Below are 22,847 nucleotides of genomic sequence, written 5' to 3'. Positions count from 1 at the left end.
CCAGGACCCTGGGATCATGACCTGAGCCGAAGGCAGATGCTCAACCGACTGAGCCACCCAGGCGCCCCAGAACCCTTCTAAATTAGTTGTAATATCTAACATTTGTCATCTACAACCTTAATGAGCATACTTTTAATACTGTCACCCATGTTGATGATAAAAAATTATCATGATATCAATTCTAGAAACAATGCGCATGGATGTGAAGCTGTTGGTCACTATTGCGAACTGTGTTACTAACAGCCAAATGGTCTACTTTACAGACCATATCTTTCTAGGTTGTCTCACGGTAATCTTGGATTCAACCAATCTGAAGATATTTACGATGAAATATTTCTTATATAATTAAAAAAATCCATTCTAAAACCTCCTAGTTTTTTTCTGTAGGCTTTCCCAGTTAATGTTAAGCAAAAAAGCCTCACTAATTGAAATAATTTGGAGACAATATGCTAGTGAAATTTTACGAAGACATTTTCTTTCTGACTCGAAGACCATTGCGGTGAGAGAAATTACAGCGTACATTCCTTTTACCTGTCAAGGCTGATGGAGACGAGAGGGATCCATGATATTCTAGTGATCCCACCTCCTCCCCACAGGAAAAAAAAGGGCATGCCATTGTTTTTAACCAATGTATGCTGGTTTGATACTTAAAAGCCAGCATGTGGAACACTTGAAACCAAAATGTGTAATTAAAGAAAATTACACACCACGAAGCAGCAAGTTCGGTGCCATTTTTAGTTCTGTGTGGAGAGAAAAGGTGCCAAATTTTGATCTTGTCTCTGGGGACCATGCCACTGAAGTTGCTATCACAGTTACTATTATTTCTACTGGCATGCCTGTGTTCTTCGATCCTGCCAAATATGGATGGGAAGGAGGGGTGGTGACAGCTGGTGACATGGTCCAGAAATCTGCCAGAACCCTGGAGCAAATTACAGGGGATGTTGTGAAGTGAACACAGAAGCAAGCACCCTTGCCATCAGAAACCCGAATGTCGCTTATGCCACCAGAACCCTGAGGAGTAACACTCTGAGGTTTTGGCAACCTGGAGTATAGTTCTTAGCATGCCTGCCATTATTGGCTAAATGCTGTTTAATCTTACAAGATCAAGCAAACATTCTCACAAAGACCAAAAAAAAAAAAAATCTGAGATCACAGAAGAACCCGAATCTGGTAAGAAAAAATGGACTTAAAAAATATCATCCTGAAAATGTCTGCAATGCAGTTTTGTGTCTGCCTCCAAAACCCTGAGAGCTCATCACCCAGGCAAGCTACGGTCTAAAGCTTCCCTGCCTTGCAATTCACCTCACATCCACCATGGTACATTTTCCCCAAAATAATCTTTCTGAGAAAGATTCATTAGGAATGATCAGAAGTTGCAGGAAAAGAAAATCAGAATCTGACCTTTTATCGTTAAGAGCACAGTTTTCAACACAGATTGCCTGTGGCGTCTCGTGGAGCCTTTGTTGATATTAAAAGAGAACTGGGTCCCAGTCTCCATCTTGGCTCCAACTAGTTGTGGGACCTTGGCAAGTCACTGGGCTTCTCTGAGGCTTAGATCTCCCGTTTATATAAATATCTAAAGAGCTTGCACAAAATGATCTCTAAGGTCTCTTCCAGATTTAAATTCTTTGATATGTCAGTATGTTTTCAAATATAAGTATTTAGGCTACATCATTGAGTAGAGGCAAAGACATCTGGCATCAATAAGATATCAACATATTAGAATACTAATGCTGTTGGTTCCTTTTTTTTAAAAATCTGAGAATAAAATAAAATTGCGTGGGGTCAAACCACCATTTCGTGCACACAATTCCTTCGGTATCTTGGGTTCTGAAAGCAGAATTTCATCATTTTATGTTTCAATTTCACAAATATATAAATATACACGATGTGCATGTGCAGTGATTAGATTTTATGGAACAAAATAAGAAAAATACTCTTAAATATAGGACAATGATTTGATTGGATACATGCTTACAGAATACAGCCAGGTTTTCAATGGAAAATGAAAGCATCTCATGTAAAGATGCAGTTTGTAGCTTGGACCCCTACTGGTCTAAACTGTCATTAGGAATACATAGTTTTCCATAAATTAGCTTTTGTTTTGGATTTCCTGCTGTGTTCATATACATGTTGACGGAGTGTGTGAGGCAATATTTTGGCATTCTAATTCATTATTATTTGATATTAGCTTTCAAGTCTAATATTATCCGAACAGTCTACATCTTGCTGGCCCAAACATGGTCATTCTACTGATTTATTTTTATTTTATTTTTTCTAAATACGGTCATTTTAAAATCCATAATTTTTTGGAAAGCTTTCATATTAATACGTACTCAAGCTGTCATTAAGAAGAAGGGAATTATTCCAACTACAGGATATTTTGATATTCAAAAGCACTAATAACACTTGAGGTAGCAAGTTTCTCTGAGTGTTACAAGATCGCATACTGAAATCATAGGTTTTATGTAAACTAACAGTTTTTGAGGGAGAGGGGGAAGGAGACAAGGAGTGGCTGCCGGTATTTTATATATCCACGCTGTGTATTTTTCCTTTCTACTCTTTTTTTGGCATTATGTCATTAATGGGAAGGGAGAATCACTTTGGCTATCGAAATGTCTTGATGAGACTGTGATTTAGTTATGTAGATTTGCCAGGACAGGTATGTAGATTAAGCCAGGACTTCGAAAACAGGCTGTTTTCCTATGTGTCATTAGTTTTCTCTCATGTCCAGGCTCTGTTCTCTGAAAAAAGCATTCACTGTCCAATCTCATGGAAAGAACACAGCGTTCACCATTATGATTAGCTGTCCAAAGGGGCCGGTCATTATCCATCAACTTTGAGGTAACGGTTGTCAACATTAAGGAATATGGCAAGAGGACCTATGTCAAGAACATTCGAAATACACAATGAAATCATTTATATGATTTATGGAGTATTCCCCACATGCCAATATACTGACTTCGCTGTTATCACGAAATGTATGTAACAGAAGATGCATTAATGACAGTTATTAGCAGCTTGGAAACCATTGAAATCCCATGGATCTGCTCATTATTCAAAAGCCTGTTGTACTGACTCAATTTTCATCTGGATTTCTTTCTTGCATAATAGCTTTAAGAGCTATCTCCTCCTTTCATGCAACAAATGTGTACGTATGTTAATAATCTACTTAAACATAAAACTTTCTTTGGCTTGCTCTGGCTTTTTTAAAAAAAGATTTATTTATTTATTTGAGAGAGAGAGTGAGAGAGAGAGAGAGAAGGGGGAGGGGCAGAGAGAATTTCAAGGAGACTCCCTGCTGAGCGTGGAGCCCTACATGGGGCTCAATCCTACAACCCTGAAATCATGACCTGAGCAGAAACCAACTCAACGGACTGAGCCACCCAAGTGTCCTGGCTTGTTCTGACTTTTTGAAAAAGTAGAATAGATATGAAAATTACATTTCTTTGAAATTGTAAGACACTTTAGTCTTCATTATTAAAAGATCCAACTATCAGGGACGTGGAGATTTCTAGAGGAAAACTGGTGTGTTAAAATATGGCAAAACCCACAGTTTGTTCCACGGATGAGCGAAGCCATATGAAAACTCTTTCTCTGCTTGACTTCTTTCACTTGGCATAATCCCCTCCAGTTCCATCCATGCCAATGCAAATGGTGGGTAATCATCCTTTCTGATGGCTGGAGTAATATTCCATTGTATATATGGACCACATCTTCTTTTTCCATTCGTCCGTTGAAGGGGATCTCGTCTCCTTCCACAGTTTGGCTACTGGGGACACTGCTGCTATGAGCACTGGGTGTTATATGCCAACTAATGAATCGTTGAACACTACATCAAAAACTAAGGATGTATTATATGTTGGCTAATTGAACATAATAAAAAAAAATAAATATAAAAAGTATGGCAAAATCCAGAAAAACATCCCCTTCAAAATCGTGCACTTCTTTAAGAGGTTATTTGAGAGGGAAAACGTGATCTGGGACTGTGTGCATGTGCGCACGTGAGTGCACGGTTCTCAGGTGGCAACTTTAAACAGAATCAACGACCCTTCAGGAATGTAGGTACAACTAGCTCGTGTACTTTGTTGTTTACCATCTGTTCATAGACAAAAACGGAGCCACTGTCTCCCTTATCAAGCTCTGTTGCATGGACGCCACTTCACCACTTCCGGTTTCTAGTGCATGATGGTAACTTTGACAGATCTTATCAGTCTTCCTTGACCCGCTCACGTCATCACGCAGGTGGGAACAGATCCTCGGAAGCCAGTTTTCCAGCTGCTCCCCATTAATCTGGGCTGACTTGGAGAGCAGGTTTCCTTAGTCATGAACTTAACTATTATTAATGGATATTTATGAAGCGTTTGCGGACATTTATTTCAAAGCAAAATACAAAGGAAGTTGTCATCTCTGATCCCCAGGGTACCTGCTCACACCGCCAACCTGCTTTTGTATTTGGTGGTCTCACGCTCCTCTCCTAGAAATAAGTGGCCCACTTTCCCACTTTAAACATGCATTGCTTCTATGTGATTCTTTTCTAAGATCATAAAGAATTTCTCTGTAGTAGTAAAAAGCATCTAAAAATATCTTGACTCTAAAAATAGAAAATAATGGTAAAATTTGTGACTATTTGAAATGATTGAAATAATATGGTTAGGTTTTATGTACTCACATGGGCTCACTAACTACATCATGCAGTTCTGTTGATAAACTACAAATGTGGTCAATGAAAAGATTAAGGATCTAGAATGAATTAAAAGGCCCAAAGAAAGAAACCGACAGCATCTTCAGTCTCCTCTGTAATGATTCCTGTACATGTTTTTTTTTTTAAATGTGCGTATCACCTATATGATTTAATTGTGAACCACCTATGCCTTTTTATTTTATTTTTTTAAATTTTTAAATTTTTTTAAAGATTTTATTTATTTATTTGAAAGAGAGACAGCCAGTGAGAGAGGGAACACAAGCACGGGGAGTGGGAGAGGAACAAGCAGGCTCTCAGCGGAGCAGGGAGCCTGATGCGGGGCTTGATCCCAGGACCCTGGGATCATGCCCTGAGCCAAAGGCAGACGCCTCACGACTGAGCCACCCAGGCGCCCCAATGCCTTTTTATTTTATAACTAAATATATTTTTACATTTATACGTTTATTTTTTTCCGTGAGATGACTAGCTTAAAAGTTTAAATGCATTTTAAAAGAAAATTTTATAGCATTACCTTAAAGGAAAAATCAACATTTACTGATACAAACAGAAGGCAACAGTAAGAATAAATGGAGTAAACCATAAGTAACATTATTAAAATCTGTGTAGAAATGATAGCCAGCAGAAGTTTTCTTTATTTGTGAAAGAGACGGGTCATGACACGCAAACATCTACTGAGACCTTCGTCGTGACATACTCAGATACGATGGGGTAATTCCTCATTTTGTCCTTCAGACTTATTTATTCTCCTGTCCATGTACCACCTTTAAATTCTGAAATCCTTATGAGAAACAGTGCCCAACGATATCGTGGGGAAAAGTCCCAGGTTCAACATAAAAAGGCCTGGATTATGGCCCCTGTTTAAATATATATGGGACAAGCCACTGATACTCTGGGCCTAACACTTTTCTTCCTAAAAAGCGTGGATAATAATATTTGATTCACTAGATTGTTATAAAGAACAATAGCAGCTAAAACTGAGCACTTCCATTTTATCAGGTACATTAATTATTTTATCAAAGATTTCCAAGAGCTGTATTATTACTAATCCTGTCTACACTGCTGAGGAAACTCTAGTTTATGCAGGGTAAGTACCCTGCCCAAGATTACATAGCTAGTAAGTGACAGAGGTGGGATACAAAACTCAAATCTTACTGTTTTGAAGGTCTGTACTTATAAACAGTGTTCTAAAAATATGTTGGAATATGATACGCAAATTTGACATTATATTTTTCCATATAAGATCGTGAGATCACCGTGGTAAAGACTATGTCTTTCCTTTGTGAATTCAGTGCTTAGGAGGGAAATTCAGTAATTGCTAAACTTAATGGAATTAAATTGTGATACTGGTCATAATTACAAGGAAATGCCTATGAAAAAACAAATTAAAATATGCAAGATGCAAAACTACTTGCATCGTTTTTTCTCAGAATGAAGCCCCCCCCCCCCCCCCCCCCCGCTTGGGGTACCTGGGTGGTTCAGTTGGTTAAGGGACAGACTTTTGGTTTTGGCTCAGGTCATGATTTTATGGGTCCTGGGATTGAGCCTGGCCTGGGGCTCTGCGCTCAGCGGGGAGTCTGCTTGAAGGTTTTCTCTCTTTGCCCCTCCCCCTGTTGGTGTGTGGGGGCATGCTTGCGCTCTCTCTCTCTCTCTCTCGCTCACTCTCTCTCAAATTATTTATTTGAGAGAGAGTGAGCAAGCGAGAGAGAATGAGCAGTGGGGAGGGGCAGAGGCAGAGGAGCCTGATGTGGGGCTCGATTCCAGAATCCTGGGATCACCACCTGAGCAGAAGGCAGACACTTCACCGACTGAGCCACCCAGGTGCCCCAATAATAAATCTTTTTTTAAAAAAGAATGAAGGGCCCCATATTCTAGAATCACATGCGGTGATCTTCAAGGTAGCCTTGGATGTCCTTCTACAGCTCTGGGAAATGTACGGTAACACGTGGAAGACTTTCTCTTCTCTAGGGGCACAAGAAGGCCTACGAAAAGTGATAAAGGGGACAAAAAGCTCACTAGTGAAGGCAGAAAGGGCAAGATCAGTGTGTGGGTCAAGTATTAGGGAGAAAGGACAATTCCAGGCTGGAGCCAGCCCACGTCATGGCAGCCCTGCCGATGAAGACCGCCACCAGGAGAGGAGCTTTAGTTCTGTCTCTGGAAACCTGAGTAGGTCACCAGTGAGAATATTCAACAGGTAAAGGAAAGACTGGAAGTTCTTATCTTTAAAAACATTGTATACTATCTCAAAAACCATCTTGGTATTATACAGAAGTGGGTCTAGATAAACTGTTTTTTGATTCCGTTTGATATGTGCTTAAAATGCATAATGGAAGGGTCTTAAAGTAATGCCTTTTAGGTCCAACTCAATAAAGGAAATTGGACATGCTGAGCTCTTTGGTTATCAAATGAGCAATGTGATTTTCATTTCCCAGCAATGTTTGAAATACAAGAAGCATATGTTTCTTAAATTTCTTCAGAACAGATTAATAGAGTACTCAGGAATGTTTATTAAGAACTCAGAAACCATTTCTTTTCACAGTTTTAAAACGACCTTCTGGGCATACTTGATAAACAAAACTCTTAGAGTATATATGTTTATTATCTACAATTAAGGGAAAGGAACAACTAGAAAGACCATAAATCAGAACAGACCATAAATTTTTGTGACAATTTTAAATCCATTTGCCCCAGCTTTCCAAAGTAACACTTCTTTCCCTTTCTAGGTGTTAACTACAAGACAGGATCCTAGCTATACTAACTCATCAAAGAAACAAATGAATATCATTACTTTTTTTCCCCCTCAGACACATTGAGATTTTATCTTTATTAGATCACAATATATTGGTTTTAGCATTCCTGAGAATTGATTTTTTGGGGCCACGTTTAGGTTTATGTGGTCACACATATAATTTGTCCTAACGTCATCATTTGTCCAAACACATAATCCTACTTATTATTCAGGCTTTAGCAGGAAAACCTTTCTCTAATGCTCAAACTCAGTAAGTTCTGCTTTGTATGCAGTCTCTAGTCTCCTACATTTCTCTTTTTTAAATAGCCCTCAGGATGACAATTAAATGCTCATTGTTTGCATGCCCTGCGATATAATCTCTAAGAGAGCAAGGGCTCTGTTATCTTGTTCACGGCTGTATCTGTCACGTTGTCTCAATAAATGAATATTGAATGAATGAATGATGGATGGATGAATGGACGGTCACTTCCTTCTCTGGCGTGACATTACAAAGCACCACCAAAGGAACCGTGGAACCTTAATTTTAAGGAAGAAAGACGAAGTGTGAGGAGTCGGTAGACATTCCAAGGGTGTGCAGAAACAATAAATTAAAAGAGTGGATACATATTTGAGTTTTATTTTACCTGTTATACTATAGGATGAGACCTTCATTTGAATATAGATTCAATAGAACTTAAAGGTTTTATGATGAATTTCTTCCTAAAACACCTAGCCATCTATCACATCTGTAAAAAATCGTATATATGCCAGTTACTTTTCCTTTCACTCCTCTGGATATAGCTGTTTCTCTCCGAACACACTGCTTTCAGTACCACTAATGTAAAAGCAAATGGCATATGCAACACCAATTAAATATTTATGCAACGTAGCACTGAAATGGTAAATATTGTATTATGCTTTCCACTTGTCATTAGGCAGGAGATGTTGCTACATTCCACAAAAATGATAGCCTCAAACAGAGAAAACAGCACCGTATTTCACAGAGAAGATATTTACGTCTGGCAGAAACTGGAGTTTAGCTGGCTTTAAAGGTATTTCTTATTGTTGTTGTCATTGGGTGTTTTTCAAGTCAGGGAGATCTTTATATTCGAATGGTAAAAACAGTCTGTGTAAACAGAGTATTTCTCATATATTATTTACTTCAGCTGACCTCCTATCAAGCTAAGAGTAAAATAAATTATTTTGGGGGAGGAGAGGAGGAACTTATTTCCGACATTTGTATTAATTTCTTGAAAGTGGTGGTGATTTCTCTTTTATGTACAGTAATAAACAATATGAGAATAAACTCAAAAGTGAACAATTGTATGTTGTACTAATGAAAGGCAACAAAAAATTATAATGTCCAAAAGTTGATTGTGCAGTATACAACCTTTTTCTCACTTTAGGTTCAATTCAGAAGTCACTGATGCAATTATACGGGTTTGACTATAAAGGAACTGAATTCTTAGTGACCTCTCAACCTTTGCTAGGTTTCTTTGTGATATGTCACATATAGAAAACTAATATTTTCTATAAACTTCTATAGTTCATATTGAAAGTCAGAATAGAGTGCAAATATGACAAAAGAGCTAAACTTTTCTATGGATACTGGAGGGATATATACACACACTCATATATACACATACACCTATACACACACACATACACACACACACATACACTTCATATATACACATACATATATACACATACGCACATATACACACATACATATATACACATACACACATATACACACATACATACATATATGCACACATATATACACACATACATATATACACATACACACATACACACACAAACACACATATATATGAAAGCACAATTTCACTCATACAAAGTGCTGTCCTCAATAAGGAAAAAAATACAACTATCTAGAATGGGTTCTTAGATTCTTTTTTCTTTTTTCAATTTACAGACTCACCGCAGAGTGCTGTGGTAGCATGCTTTATCATATTACTATTTTCCTCCTCTTCTAGAGGTAAACTGTTCCATTCTAATCCTGCATTTACCACTGAATCAGGCTTAAATATGTCCTTAATTTCATGTGGCCAAGGATAAAATAAAATATTGATATGTTGATTTAAAATTTCTAGTTTATAAGTTTCAATCCTCTAAAACACAGGCAATGTGTTTTTTCTTCAGTGTGATGAAATCACATTAGTATTATTAAAAAGCCAGCATTCCATCTCAGGCAAAATGCATTTTCTGAATGTAATGCAACCAGGAGTTAAGGGAAGAAGCCGTAGTGAAAAATGGTACATAATTCATTGCTTGGCTGTGTTCTATCACCTAATAAAACAGCACTTTTACTACAAAGACATGTCCAAAAAGAAAAAGGATGTCACAACACATTTTATTTTGCCATATATATTTAAATGGATGATTTTTCATGAAGCATAAAAGGCTGGCGTGCTTCCCCTCTGACCCTGAGTTGCGTATATGTAGCTAGTACCGTAATCAATTTCAAGGTACACGGAGAGGTAAAAATGTTCATAAAATGCAAATCAACACAGAAGTAGGACAGATAACTGCCACGGAATCATAACCGCAATGAACCTAAATTCGACAGGTTATGTTTTGCTAGATCTAGGGAATGCTTATGTTGTTAAACAGCCTTTTTAGCAGACATGTGACAACATCTATTTTAGGACTCGGTTGGTAGCAGCTGCTCAAAGGAAATAAATAACGACACATGTATTTTTTAACCGAAAAGGAATATCGAAAATGCAAGCAGCTCTTTGCTTAGCAGCGTATGTCAGGAGTCCAGGAGAAAAACAATGCTGAGTTATTTCTTGCTATTAGGAAATGAGCTGACAAACCAGTCCCTTAAAAGTTAAGATATTTGCGGCGGGGGGTGGGGGGTGCACTATGGAGGGTTTGGAGGGAAATGGGACGCGACTGTTAATAGAACAGGGTACCCTTTTCGGAGGTGATGGAAATGTTCTAAAATTGAGTGTGGTGATAGTTGCAAACTGTGCCAATGGCGAACCAGACCCTTTCAATGGGTAAACTGTATGGTGTGTGAATTATACCTCGACAAAGCTGTTATATTAAAAACAAAACAAAACCCTGTCGTCCAATGGATTATTCTTTGGGATAAAGGGCCAAAAACTGAGAAAATACGTCAGCAAAATATAATTTGATAAGATTTTTTTTTCTCTCGTTTTCTTGAAATTTAAAGAACATGTGCAAATACTTTTGGTGCTACTCTACATGGGAAATTATTCGAATTTTCAGACTCTGCCTAAAAGTATATGGAAATGTTAGTGAGGATTTTAAATGTCCCTCATGGTGTCATTGGAAGTTTCACTTGATTTTGTTGCAGTTTTAAATGGTGTTAACGTAATTATTCAACATTTATTTTGACTTAATGATGTTTCAATAATGTTTATGATTTATGGTAAGATTTCTGGGCATTTTCTGTGGGTGCAACATCAAAATTTCAGGTTAGCTCCCCACCAGGCAAAAGAGCATTCTGTGAGTAAGGAATAATGAAGGTTCCTACTCGTTCCATAACTGTGCACAGAAGCAAAAGTAACCAACAGACCATTCCTTTTTTATCCATTCTTTGGTGAACAACAGCTGGATATCTGCCCATCTTTTAATTTTCTAACTTTAGAACAGAAAAAAAGGAGAATGAATAAATTCAGGCTCAGAAAAAGTAGCACAGGTATTCTTTTGATAGGGCTGTATCACTAAGTATCATCATTGAGCTTCACCTCTGTGTTCAGTAGAATTTTCATTGTGTAAAGATACCAACTTAAAGATTAATGCATTAAAGGAGAATTTTAATTGGAGTTCAGTTATCTAAAGAAAATCATACTGTGACTCTGCTGAAAAGAAGCTGGCCACATGTACATGCTTGGAACATTCGATTTTTGAAATTGGGCTATGATCAGTCTTGGCACATCTATTCTATTATGTGTCAGCTATAGCTTCTCAATTCTGCTCACTCCTCTATCCTGACAGGGCTTCACGATCTCCCACCTAGACTAGTTTTCTAACGGCTGGTCTATACTTGCGCTGTCAAAATGGTAGCCACTAGCCACATGTGGCTGCTAGAGTGTCAATTAACAATAAAATTTAGACTCCAGTTCTTTAGTTCACTAGCCATATTTCAAGTGTTCAAAAGTCACATGTGTCTAGTGACTACTGAATTGAACAGGGCAGAAAGAGAACGTTCCCATCATCAAATATAACAGTTGACAGTGCTGGCCTATGGCCTTGCTACTTAAAGTGTGGTCTAGGGGCCACAGCAACATCACCTGGGAGTCTGTTTGAAATACACACCCTTTGGGGCTCCTGGGTGGCTTAGCCGGTTAAGTGTCTGATTCTTGATTTTGGCTCAGGGCATGATCTCAGGGTTGTGAGATCGAGCCCCACATCAGGGTCCACTCTGGGCATGGACCCTGCTTAGGATTCTCTCCCTTTCCTGCTCCCCTACTTAAAAAAAATACGTACTCTTTGTTCTGCTGAGTCACGATATGCATTTTAACAAGATCCCCAGGTGACTCCTAGACACACTGAAGTTTACGAAGCACAAGTCTGTCTTCAATTACATGTTCTGGAATTCCACTAAAGTAATCTTATATAAAGAACGACAGCAAAGAAATGATTATTTTTCATTGCTATGCTTTAATATCTTCAATTTCTTCCCATTTTCAGTTCTTTACCTCAGGGGAGCTGGTATAGTAGAGTGGGGTCCTTGACACTTTCCAGTCCAGCTTCCATCATTGGCTGTGTGACTCCGGGCCAGGGGCCCCCCTAAGTGATAGATTCTTCTTGTTAAATGGATGATAGCATCTTCTTATTAAATTCATGGCGGTGTTGTGAAAATTAAGTAAGGCAATTCATATGCAGCCTCGAACACCGTGTCTGGCCCTCTGTGAGCGCTCCATGCTACCACAGACACTTCACATTGCTTCCTTTCCCTGCTTCAGATCATCTGTCTTCGAGGTGATCTCCCACTAACCATTTTGTCATCCAACCTAGTGAACCGAACTCTTCTTCATTTTTCAGGCATCACCTGCCAGATCAAGTCTTTCCCCAACATCTTCAGCTAGAGATCAGTATTTTCCCTTCCTTTCTCATCTAGTTTTTGTTCATAAGGCTTGAGCTGCTACATAAGGACGTCCTCTTAAAAGTGTGTTTGCACATGTCACTTGACCATGAGCTTCTGGAAGAAAGCTAATTTGAACCTCTATCAGAGTGCCCAAATGACCTAAAACTAATTGTTGAAAAACCATAAAAGTACCAGAAGAAAATTTAATTGAATTTAAAAAAATACTCTTTAGAGTGAATAAAGACTTTATAAGGCATGACATGACAATCAGAAATTACAGAGAGGGGCGCCTGGGTGGTTCAGTCAGTTAAGCGTCCTACTCTTCATTTCGGCTAAGGTCATGATCCTGGGGAAGTGAGACTGAGCCCCATGTCGGGCTCTGTGTGAGGATAGAACCTGCCTGAGATTCTCTTTCTCCCTCTGCCCCTCCCCCCCTCATTTTGTGCGCTCACGTGCTCTCTCTCTCTCTCTCAAAAAAAGAAGAAATTATAGGGAAAAACTGATAAATTTGATTACCTAAAAAATTCTATATGGTATTTGGCAAAACAGTTATGAGCAAAATTAATGAAAAATTGGAAAATATATAGCACATATGACAAATGACTCATACCCTAAATAAACACTTGCAAATCAAAGAAAAAAGAGGAGAAAAGCCCCAATAGAAAAATGGGAGGAAACTAGCCCATTCATACACACACACACACACACACACACGCACACACAGGAATAGAAATAGTCAATACATCTATGAAAAGATATTCAGTAATAAATGAAAACAACAATAAAATGTTTTAGCCTGAGATCCGCAAGGGTCAAAAATAATGATAATAAGTAGTGTTGGTTGTTGTGTAAACAGGGTAATTTGGCCATGGTTTTGCAAAATGTAAAACATCCCCACCATTTTGGTACACCCTTTCAAAGAATTTATTCTGATAGGGGCGCCTGGGTGGCACAGCGGTTAAGCGTCTGCCTTCGGCTCAGGGCGTGGTCCCGGCATTATTGGATCGAGCCCCACATCAGGCTCCTCTGCTATGAGCCTGCTTCTTCCTCTCCCACTACCCCTGCTTGTGTTCCCTCTCTCACTGGCTGTCTCTATCTCTGTCAAATAAATAAATAAAAATCTTAAAAAAAAAAAAAAAGAATTTATTCTGATAAAAAAATTTGATCAACTGGGGGTGCCTGGGGGCTCAGTCAGTTGAGGTCTGATTCTTAATGTCAGCTAAGGTCATGGTCTCAGGATTGTGAGATCAGCCACTTGTGGGGCTCTGTGCTCAGTGAGGAGTCTGCTTGGGATTCTCTCTCTCTCTCTGCCCCTCCCCCCACTTGCGTGCGAACTCGCTCTCTCTCTAAAATAAATAAATAAATCTTTAAAAAAAATTTGATCAACTGAACACACACACACAAGAAAACAGCCACTGCACTTTTGGGAATTGGTTAAACATAGCCACTAAATAAAATCATACACATACGATGTTTATTAAGTGACAAATGAGAAAGCCTGGTACCAAATGCATTAAAAATATGGAGCTCCATATGCACGGACAAATATCTGGAAGGGTATACACCAAGAAGTTAACAAGTGGTGACCTACGCAAAAAGTCCACAGCGACCTATGGGAATGTATGTTCGCTTTCTTTTTCACTCTTTCCTTATTCTCTGAAATTTTGATACAAACAGGAAAACAACAACAACAACAATAAAGTCTGTTCTCATTCCCCACTACCTCCCTTTCAGAAGTTATTCCCCTTGACTCTGCTGAAATAACTTTATCTTAGAGAAGAGGCATGCTAATATTACATTCTCCTAACTTCTCACGACCTTACTGGAAGGTGACAAAAAAATTTCTGGGATAGAAGTACTCCCTCAAGCTTTTTATTTTCTTTCTTTCTTAAGGCTTTGACTTTATATTGACAGCCAATACGAGAAAAGAGACCTCTAAGGGAATGGGAGAAAAAAATGTAAGGATGGCTGCACTTTTGTTAAAGGTTGTGAGGTCAACCTGATGAGGACATCAGTCTCCCCATTGATTCTGGGGTTTATCAGACTGATCTAAGCTGGACAGGCAAGGGTCCCTTGTCTCCATCTCTGCTGTACACTACACTCAATAGAAAAGGACAACCTTCCCTGACGAGGAGTGCCCTGTTCCTGTTTTCAAGGGCAAAGCAGTATGTTCAGCCTGAAAAGATGTGTCGTGTTGATGAACTAAACCTTTCGCTGATTTAAACCACAACAACAAAATCATTGTATTAGTGTGTTAGTCATTTAAGTACAGGAAGACCAGTGAAAATGGTAAGTATATTTGGGCTTAATTAAAGCAATGGGAGTATGAGATAATTCTTTGACAATAAAAGTAATTTTTGCCAGAGAACAGTTGGTTTGCATTGCCTTAAGTTTCAGCACAAGAACCAGATCATAACAAATGTTGGACAAATATCTGTTGAACTGAGTGTATTAACGATGCAATTTGTGTATTTCCATGTGGGGCAGGATGAAATCAGAGGGACAAGTTGATGACAGTGGTATAAAGTAAGGAATAGTGGAATAAAAGATGATGCTACCTATGAAACAGGAAAGCAGGCCATGTTTCCTGCTAGCACCCACTGCGAATAAAACTACACGGTATCAGAACTGATATTCCAAATATTGCACGGCTGGTACGGCGATCAGAAAGGACGCCGAGCACCAGAGCAACAACACAGACACTGACCTCCAGCCCCGCGTAGTGGTTCTCGATCTGTCTGGCATGTACCATGCTAAAAAAAAAATCCCCTACAAATCCCCTACAAATACATATGCTTCATTTATTACACCCCATTTATGCCTGGTGCATTGCAGAACCTTTTAAAATTCTTTAGCAGCACAATGCTGACAGATACAGATAATTTATACCACTAACGAGGAGAGATTCTCTTCTTGGCTAGGTATTCTCTAGCTGAATACTAGGAATCTGTCTCTGCATACTGATTATTTGTTGTGATATTCCTCATTTACCTCTGCGGTTATGAAAGAGCGTAGTGTTGGTTCATGAGCGTGGGATCTTGGCCAGGCGACAACCCTTGGGGTACCTGGCTGGAGCATTTTTACGAGGACGGAGTTCACTCAGATTGAAAAACGACAAGAAGTTCTCACCTCTGATGGACAGCGGCTCTACGTGACGGGGATAATGAGGCTGTCTCCAGGTTCAGTGGGAAAGCGTGGCCTGATTCATTAGTGATGTCTGCCACGGCCAAAGGATCGGAAGTAACAGTACACGCCATGCCCCAGAGATGCCATCTCTGATTCAGTTACCTCTAAAATTCCTTCATGCTCTACAATTCTCTATTTCTCTTAAGTGTTGTGACTCAAAATGGTTGTCTCACTTTCCAAAATACAGCATTTATAAGGAGTATGGTAGTGAATGACAGAACCGGGTTCACGGTGAAAGCCTCATACTATTCTACATATGGCTCTGTAACACTCGTATTCGGTTCTAGAATCTCACGGGCATCACAAATTGCGTTGTAAACTTGAGGACGCATCACGGGCCGGGCTCTTGTTGGGTAAACCATATCGCTTGTGATGAATCTCGGTGGACACCACTAGCATTTCGACGTGGTATGCCTTTTCCACACTCACCAGCAGAGCAAAGTCTGATGTGGCCGTTTCCGGCATTTCCAAGAGCCATTTCCAATAGCCCAAATGTTCATACGTGACATGAGACAGTTAAAGAAAAGCACTATTTACAACTTCTATTAGCAGCTCCCATCATTTGGGTTACTATGAAATGAAAACCGTGATCAATATGACATCAGAAAAGATGAAAAATCCACATATGTGAGTGAGTATGTAAGCCATTCATTGTCTCATGGACGCACAGTTCTCTGGAGAGTGCTGCTGAGTGCAAGATGATGGTCCTGAGTTAGATAGCTGAGGTAGCTGAAAGAGGTGTAATACAGTACAAGTAGCAGACAGCTCCCTATTGAATACGCATCGAAGGGGACCCCTGCGTAGTGTCTCTTCCTGCAAGTGCAAGAATGACTGTGTACATGAGACGTCACAGACCGATCCATGTTTCAAGAGGGATACGCCAAACACAAGCTCACGCTCTCGTCTGCGGCCAAGAATAGACCTCGTTCTTTGTGCAAATACAGCTTTTCTATTTATCCACATTTGCCCGAAGATTACCTGAGATGCTCTGTGGACTGATAAGGTATTAACTAATCCCCCCTCCAGAAAATAAACCTCGTAATATACTTCTCGGCCACATAAATGCGTAAAAGCAACACGACCACAATATAACATGCTGACGTACACAGTAATTGTCCAACTGTGTTCTTACCTATAAAATATGATAGGAGTACTGCCAGGAGCACGGAGACCCCTACAGCGCACAGGGCAGTGCATTTCCAGCTACAATACTTTGACGACTTCTTGAACTTAAAAGCACTTCTTGATAGGGTGTTTCTAGGCAGTGGCCGAGTAGGCGGTGAATAGACAGAGCCAGATGCCATCGTGTATCCTGGGGTTGCAGTGCTGAACAGCGGCGTTGTCCCTGTTCCTGTTTTGAATAGGAAATGCCTGCAGAACAAGAGAATATCATCAGAAGATACATACATGCTAACGTGTGGGAGACAGACAACGCTATGCATTAGTTCTTCCCTCTGTCTTCTGTCTCTCTCTCTAATTACCTCATGTAATTAAAAAAATTAACAATTATGGAAATATCTTAACTAACTCATAATGGTGACTCTGACGACAGAAGTTGACTTGTAAGTATACAGAAGTATTGATGCACACTGATTATTCCATCCCTTCAAGTAGATATCTTGAGATGCTATAAAGGTTTGCTAATCATACCATTTCCTGCACAGAACCATTCTGGAACTTCCTCGTAGGAACTGCATTAAGAACATATTCTCATTCCACTTACGACAAATCACGTTACTTTACAGCTACAGGTGTATTTACTGCTATGTGAGACCACGTACTCGGATAAACCCGAGTATGCACGATCACGGTGATGTTCCGCAGACTGATGTATTTTCTGGAAGTCCACGGAAACATCCTAACCCCAGCCTGCTCTCCCACTAACAAGCACTATCAAGCTTGGCCACAGGCAGCTGGTCAGGTCTCGAGGGATGCAAACTAATTTTATTTTTAGCTGATGTCAAACATAAGCGGCGAAGGGGGAGAAAGAGGACGGAATCACAGAACACTTCTATAACCAACCGAAATAAATGAAGGGGTCGGTGAAGCAGGTTTAGATCCGATACAGAACAGTCTCTAACACCTGAGCCGGCTGGCCGTGGAGGAAAGTGCCTCCACAAGTTGTACATTCTTCTTATTCTGAAAATGTGTGAGCAGACATGAAATGATCCCATGACCAGGGTGCTGTAGAAGAAATTCTTCAGGAAAAATTGCTAATTTAAGATTCCCATTAACAATCAAAGTCCCCAAATTAAAGAAAAAAGCAACATGTTTTTCATGGTTTATATTTCATATTATACCAGTAAGTTGCTGTGTATTGACTTTGTGTCCTAACATGTATTATCATTTTCCCTAATAACATGTCTGGTGAAGTCAACAGACTGTGTTCTCTCTCACATATTCAGGAGGTTATGGGTATTCTGGAATATTCCACTATGGTACGATACAGGTTTTGTGAAAGATGACTATAGATGGTACACAGCTGAATATTTTCAATTTTACTCTGATGTACTTATTTTAATGTATCAGAGAATAAATTGAATATATCAAATAACTTAGGGGTTTTCAAAGGACAGAACTTGGAAGCTAGACTGCTGAGGTTCAAATCCAGATTCACTGCTTACTAGGTATATGTCCTTGGGCAAGTTACTTCATCTCTTTGTGTTTTGGTTTCTTAATCTGTAAAATGGGGACAATAATAACCTCTACCCTTTGGGGGTTCCTATGAGGCTCAAAGGAGTTAATACTTACTTTAAAGTGCTTGGACTATAGTAAGCACAACGGAAGTGCTGGATAAATGAAAGAGGACTCAAACTCATGATTTTATGTACATTACTGCTTATGTATATTATCCCGAGGGCTAATCAGGTTCTTAGGTCACAAAGAATCCATTTCCAGAAAATTACTAAGTGACTAACCGTGTAGCTGGAGGAGAAATAGGGCAAAAATCATGAAAGTTTGCCTAACACAGGTATAGTGGGAAGAATTCTGGAGCAGAAATCAGATCTGAGTTTAAGTTCCTGGTGGATCATTTCCTAGATACGTGATCCTACGAAGCCCCAGGTTTGTTGTTTTTCTCTGTAAAATGGAGCTAATGATTTGCTTATCTCACAAGGCTGTAAACCAGTTAATGCCTGTAAAAATGCTTTGTCAGGGTGCCTGGGTGGCTAAGTTGGTTGAGCGTCTGCCTTCGGCTCAGGTTATGATCTCAGGGTCCTGGAATCGAGCCCCCACCAGACTCCCTGCTCAGTGGAAAGCTTGCTTCTCCCTCTGCCTGCCGCTCCCCCAGCTTGTGCTTTCTCTGTGTCAAGTAAATAAATAAATAAAATCCTTAAAAAATGCTGTGTCAACCACAAAATTAGAACAGATGCAAATGATAAATTGCTACTTCTATAAATTATACTGGTAACTGTACTGTGAATCCATTTTCCCTCATGGAAGTACTTTGTAAGGCAAATTTTAAAGTTTATAGTCTCAATTAAATGTTACGTTGGAAACAGCATCTTTTGAATCTCCTACCATATTCCTATTCAGCATGGTTATTAAGAATGTGGGTTCTGGAACCAAACTGTCTGGGTTCAAGTCCAAACTTCACCTATAATGAGCTGGATGATGTTTGGTGAATGACTCAAATTTTCTGCATCTTGGTTTTACCATCTGTAAAATGGGAATACGAGTAGCAGCTACTGTGTAGACATTTTTGAGGAGTAAATGAAGTAACACACATGCCGCGTGTCTATTAGTCTCTAACACCAGGTAAGGGCCCAAGAGCATTAGGTGTTTGTCTTTCCAAAGGCACGTATCGGAACCTGTATTCCAAAAAACCAAAAAGGATCATTTGAGGACTTTAAATCCCAATTCAAAATGTAACAGCTTCTAAAACCGATGTTTGCAAAACGAATTCCCAGGTTTACAAACTTGATATTGGCAGTTTTACACATGGGCAGGGACTCTGGATGAGAAGATGGATTATACCAGACCAAGCAGGAACCTGATCATTCAGATGAGCTGCAAGCAACCTCTTCTTATAAAGGACCAAACAGTAAACACCTTAGCCTTTTCTGGCCATGCCCGCTCATGAGAGCAGCCACAGAGAACACATAAATGATTGTGTGTGGCTGTATTCAAATAAAACTTGATTCATGTACACTGAAATGTTAATTTCATAGAATTTTCCCATGTCATGAAATACTCTTTTTCTTTCTTCTTTTTTTTTCAGTCACTTAAAGGTGTAAAAACCATTCCTAGCTCACGATCACTACAAAAACAGGTAACAGGCTGGATTTGACCTGTGAGCGGTGGTGGGTCCCCTGATCTGAATTCTTCTTTTTTTTTTTTAAGACTTTATTTATTTGAGACAGAGAGGGAAAGAGAGCAAGAGCACGAGGGGTGCAGAGGGGCAGAGGGAGAGGGAGAAGTAGGTTCCCACTGAGCAGAGAGCCCAACGTGGGGCTCGAACCCAGGACCCTGAGATCCTGACCTGAGCTGAAGGCAGATGCTTAACCGACCGAGCCACCCAGGCGCCCCTGAATTCTTTTTTTAAAGGATTATGCATGAAGAGTGAGCAAGGTGTTCAGCAGCCCAGAGGAACAGACTATTTCCTGGACGCCACTGGAGAGGATTTAACAAGGCAGTCTGAAGCGTGCATACACACGGCTCCTGGAGAAAGCGATAGATAGTTCCATGCACTGGACACTGACTGGTCACTCTCCATCACACCCACACCACCATGCTTGCTTTCTTCAAAGCGCTTCTTACAATCAGTTCTTGTTTATCATCTTGCGTGGGTGGTTAAAATCGGACAATACTCTTTAAAGTGTGTTTTTCCTCCTGAAACTCCTGCCGCCCCCCCCTTCAGCTGTCCTTGCTCTACTTCTCTCAATTCCAGCGGCTGCTTCACCGCGTTGCCCCCGGAAGACAGGAGACAAAATGAGAGGCAGACATAGCCCAGGTCTCTAGTTGGTTTACGACAGCCCTGTCTACTGGGGTCCAGCCATCACGGTTGGGAGAAATACGGGGTGAGAAGAAATGGGTTTCCCTCCAGATGAGAAGGAAATCCGCGGGAGGGGAGCTGATCAAACAGAGGCTTCCATGGGGCCCACGGAGAGCCTGGCCAGCATCTCGGGGGGCTGGCATGACCCCACAGAGGGATGAGGCTCTGTCGACCACTCCCACGCCACACGTGAGGGTCCAGAAATAGCAGAGAGCACTACCTGATGAAACTGTGGACAGAAACAGGCAGCATGTGGACAGCAACTAGTATGGCGGCCCACGGCCAAGGGCAGATTCCATTCCCTCGCCTTAGTCTTTGATACCAAGAAGAACCTCCGAGGAAACGCAGACGTAGAGAGGATTCGAGATATAAGCAAAACGTGTGAAAGAAACAGAAATTAAGAGATTAAAGGTTTGTCTTAGATCAGAAAAATTTCTCATTTTATTATCTAGGAGGAGGGAAATGGGGAGCGGTTCGATGAGGGCAGAAGATTCACGGTGTCTCAGACACACAAGCCCGGCCCCTGGCTTGTTGGAGAAGCAGACGCTACAGAGTGTATCAGTAGAGCCTGACAGAAGTAGACACCTGTACCCTAAACCTCAGACAGAGGCCTGAGGAGGCATGGGGATCCCCAAGAGCAAACGGATGCACGGAGCATGTAGGGGTTTTACTTAGAGTCTCCTTGAGATTCTGTGCCTCCATGTGATTTGAAAGAAGCAGAATTACTCCTACAGCTTCACGAGTCGCTTGGAAATGGCAGCGTGTATGGCTGGACCTGAAGAGGCCACGCAGGTAGGAACGAAGGCTGTCTTAGCGGTAACATGGCCATCAACAAGGAAGGAAGAGACAGCACGAAAACTCAGTGGTTTGGTGGAGAAGACTGAACCACAAGGAGCTTCCTGCCAGGCCGCAGTATCGTGTTAAATGGCAGGGGTGGGGCAGGGAGAGACCTAAGTCATCTGCGTAAAGTTTCTAGGCATGAGAGCTTTAAATAACATATAGACAGAAACAGACTGAAAAAGCTGTGTGTCTCACACACTAAGGTGATGAATAAGAATGATATACCCACAGAACTAATCTACTGTTGGTCTTTTCCCATCAGGATGCGAGCTCCATGAAATCTTATTCACCTCTGTATTTTCACGACTTAGAAAGTTCCTGGCACATAGTCGTTGCTCAATAAATATGGTAAAACAAATAAAATGGTGAGCCCTGTGCTGATGGGGAAAGTGATTCTCAGAAATTAAGTACCTCGGCCAAAGACCTATAGCTAATAAACTAATAATAAAAGTTGAAAATCACAGGGGCCAAAATAAAAACCATTTCTGGAAAAGGTGCCATAGCTTTATTCAAAGCAGTCTGGGTCATTTCAAGCAGGTTTCGAACCTGCACCTGCCTGACCCTGAAGATTCTGATCGTAGCCCCGACACTGAAAGCACACATCTACCATGAGCAAAACAACAAGCTAGCACTTGGCTAGACACCTGCCAACCACGAATCAGGCATCTCAATTTCCAAAAGCTGAGAAGTTTCCAACGTGATGTCCATCTGCTTTGGTAACCCTGGCAAACAACTCTTTCACAAGCTAGGCTTGAATTGCTATGAAATTATTATCTTTCTTAAAGCAAAATGCGACTTTGAGATATTGTTGAAAACGAAGATGTAATACTCAAAAATACACTATTCATCAATATTAGTGGAACTGGAGACTAAGTCTTTACTTTGAAAGAGTTTCTAACTTCATACATACATTTAATTATGTTGCTGCAAGAGAAAAAGAATTTAATTGTATTTTTTTGGCCACTGACTTTAAAACTCAGTACACTTCCCCTTTCTCTGTCTAAATGACTATCCATATCAAATCAGTGCCCTGGAGACACTACCTATTACATTTTAAAATCACTGGTCTTTGGGGCCCCTGGATGGCTCAGTTGCTTAAGCATCTGACTGCTGATTTTGGTTCAGGTCATGATCTCAGGGTTGTGAGATCGAGTCCTGTGTCACGCTCTGTGCTGGGTGTGGAGTCTGCTTAAGATTCTCTCCCTTGTTCCCTGTGCCCCTCCCCCTACCCACTCACACACTCTCTCAAAAAATCAAATCAAATCAAATCAAAACACTGATCTTCAATAATTTTAGATGGCTTTCTAGT

General features: G+C 40.3%; 1 protein-coding gene across 7 annotated transcripts in view; it reads right to left on the bottom strand.

Annotated features, from left to right (window-relative positions):
* The window catches only part of TENM3 (teneurin transmembrane protein 3), a 589,152-nt gene that overhangs the window by 139,618 nt on the left and 426,687 nt on the right, over positions 1 to 22,847 (bottom strand). For all 7 annotated transcript variants that reach the window (XM_087856505.1, XM_087856504.1, XM_045785848.2 and 4 more), the window contains one exon: positions 16,838 to 17,076. In XM_087856505.1, coding sequence (XP_087712631.1) covers positions 16,838 to 17,076 — 239 coding nt within the window. The remainder of the gene's footprint in view (positions 1 to 16,837; positions 17,077 to 22,847) is intronic.

The sequence above is a fragment of the Ursus americanus genome, chromosome 27, assembly GCF_024610735.1.
Source record: "Ursus americanus isolate L20-20 chromosome 27, mUrsAme1.1.p, whole genome shotgun sequence".
NCBI lineage: Eukaryota > Metazoa > Chordata > Mammalia > Carnivora > Ursidae > Ursus > Ursus americanus.
The sequence above is the reverse complement of the archived record's forward strand: the minus strand, read 5'-3'. Positions and strand labels throughout refer to the sequence as shown.